The sequence below is a fragment of the Etheostoma spectabile genome, unplaced genomic scaffold (genome assembly GCF_008692095.1).
Source record: "Etheostoma spectabile isolate EspeVRDwgs_2016 unplaced genomic scaffold, UIUC_Espe_1.0 scaffold271, whole genome shotgun sequence".
Lineage (NCBI taxonomy): Eukaryota > Metazoa > Chordata > Actinopteri > Perciformes > Percidae > Etheostoma > Etheostoma spectabile.
This window is the reverse complement of record NW_022605575.1, coordinates 570,242-571,333: the sequence shown is the minus strand read 5'-3', so window position 1 is coordinate 571,333 and position 1,092 is coordinate 570,242. Positions and strand designations below refer to the sequence as shown.

Genomic DNA, 1,092 nt, shown 5'->3' with positions numbered 1-1,092 from the left:
CCTTCCATCTGTCAAGTCAAATGTATATCCATGCATCTTAGCAGTGTTGAGGTTAATGGGCGACAACCCCAGCTGCGCCGTCTGAAACATCACCTGCCAATCTGAAGCGGCAGAGGCCTGGGCCTGAACAAAGCACATTGTTAAACCGCCATTTAATTGTATATACACAAATCTGATGCATGTTATCATATTGCAAATGAAAAATTTCACACATTTCCCAGAATACATGTCAAACATACCCTTTTGAAACTAGCACCCCAGTCACCCTTCTTTATCCCAGTTGGACAGGCCATATCACTCCTCATAGACACCTACAAAGAAACCAGGGTTAGAGCAAATTTGGAAATTACACATATTAAGATGCAACCAAGCTTACTTCCATGTAGTTGACTTCACAGGTGACCTCTCTGGGGGACCAGGGAAGAGGAGGAGAACAGGTTTTGTTCAAAGCATAGGTGACTTCCTTTCCCTTGTGTGTCACAATCAGGTTGAAGGTTAATGTGAATACCTCATCCTCCTGAAATATCCAGTCAAAAAAAGATTTATAAACATCATGTGTTCCTGAATAAAGGCTACAGATATTGTTTGAATAACCCAAAACTGTTTTTTTCGGACCTTGTTGTCTGTGTGGCAGCTGAAGTAAGAAGCTCTGAGCTCCAGATGTTCCAATGCAGGGACAACATCGATACTGTAGCCACACTTTGCTGCATACTCCTTAGTGATGGGGTACACACCCATCTCATCTAAAAGACAAATTCCCTAGTTTAGTCTGCTCAAAGTTGTACCTGTTCAGTGAACTACTTTGGTTTAATTGGTAAGATTTCCTCAAAGTAAAAACCTGCCAGGCCAGTCCTTACAAAATAAAAGTTAAATAGCCACTGTAGCTCAATAGTCTGATCCCACATGGTTTCTGACCCCTAGCTTGTAATGCTGTGCAGGACTTACCGACCGCCTCAAAGGAAGGTTCATTCCCAGAGTAGGAGAGATCAACAGCTATCATGAAGTAACGATCACGACACTCCATATGAACTCCTGCATGAACAAATGGGTTCAAGTTACGAATATATGCACCAAGGACTAACAGGCATGTGT

At 42.4% G+C, this 1,092-nt stretch overlaps 2 protein-coding genes across 4 annotated transcripts in view; one reads left to right on the top strand and one right to left on the bottom strand.

Moving 5' to 3' along the window:
* Positions 1-738, bottom strand: part of LOC116685807 (uncharacterized) — a 3,354-nt gene extending 2,616 nt beyond the window's left edge. Inside the window, 4 exon segments of the mRNA XM_032510740.1 lie at positions 1-123; positions 240-311; positions 377-517; positions 616-738. The exon segment at positions 1-123 is cut by the window's left edge and continues 48 nt beyond it. Coding sequence (XP_032366631.1) covers positions 1-123; positions 240-311; positions 377-517; positions 616-738 — 459 coding nt within the window.
* LOC116685813 (CUB and zona pellucida-like domain-containing protein 1) overlaps positions 1-1,092 on the top strand; it is a gene marked incomplete at its 5' end in the record, with an annotated part of 16,157 nt that overhangs the window by 5,839 nt on the left and 9,226 nt on the right.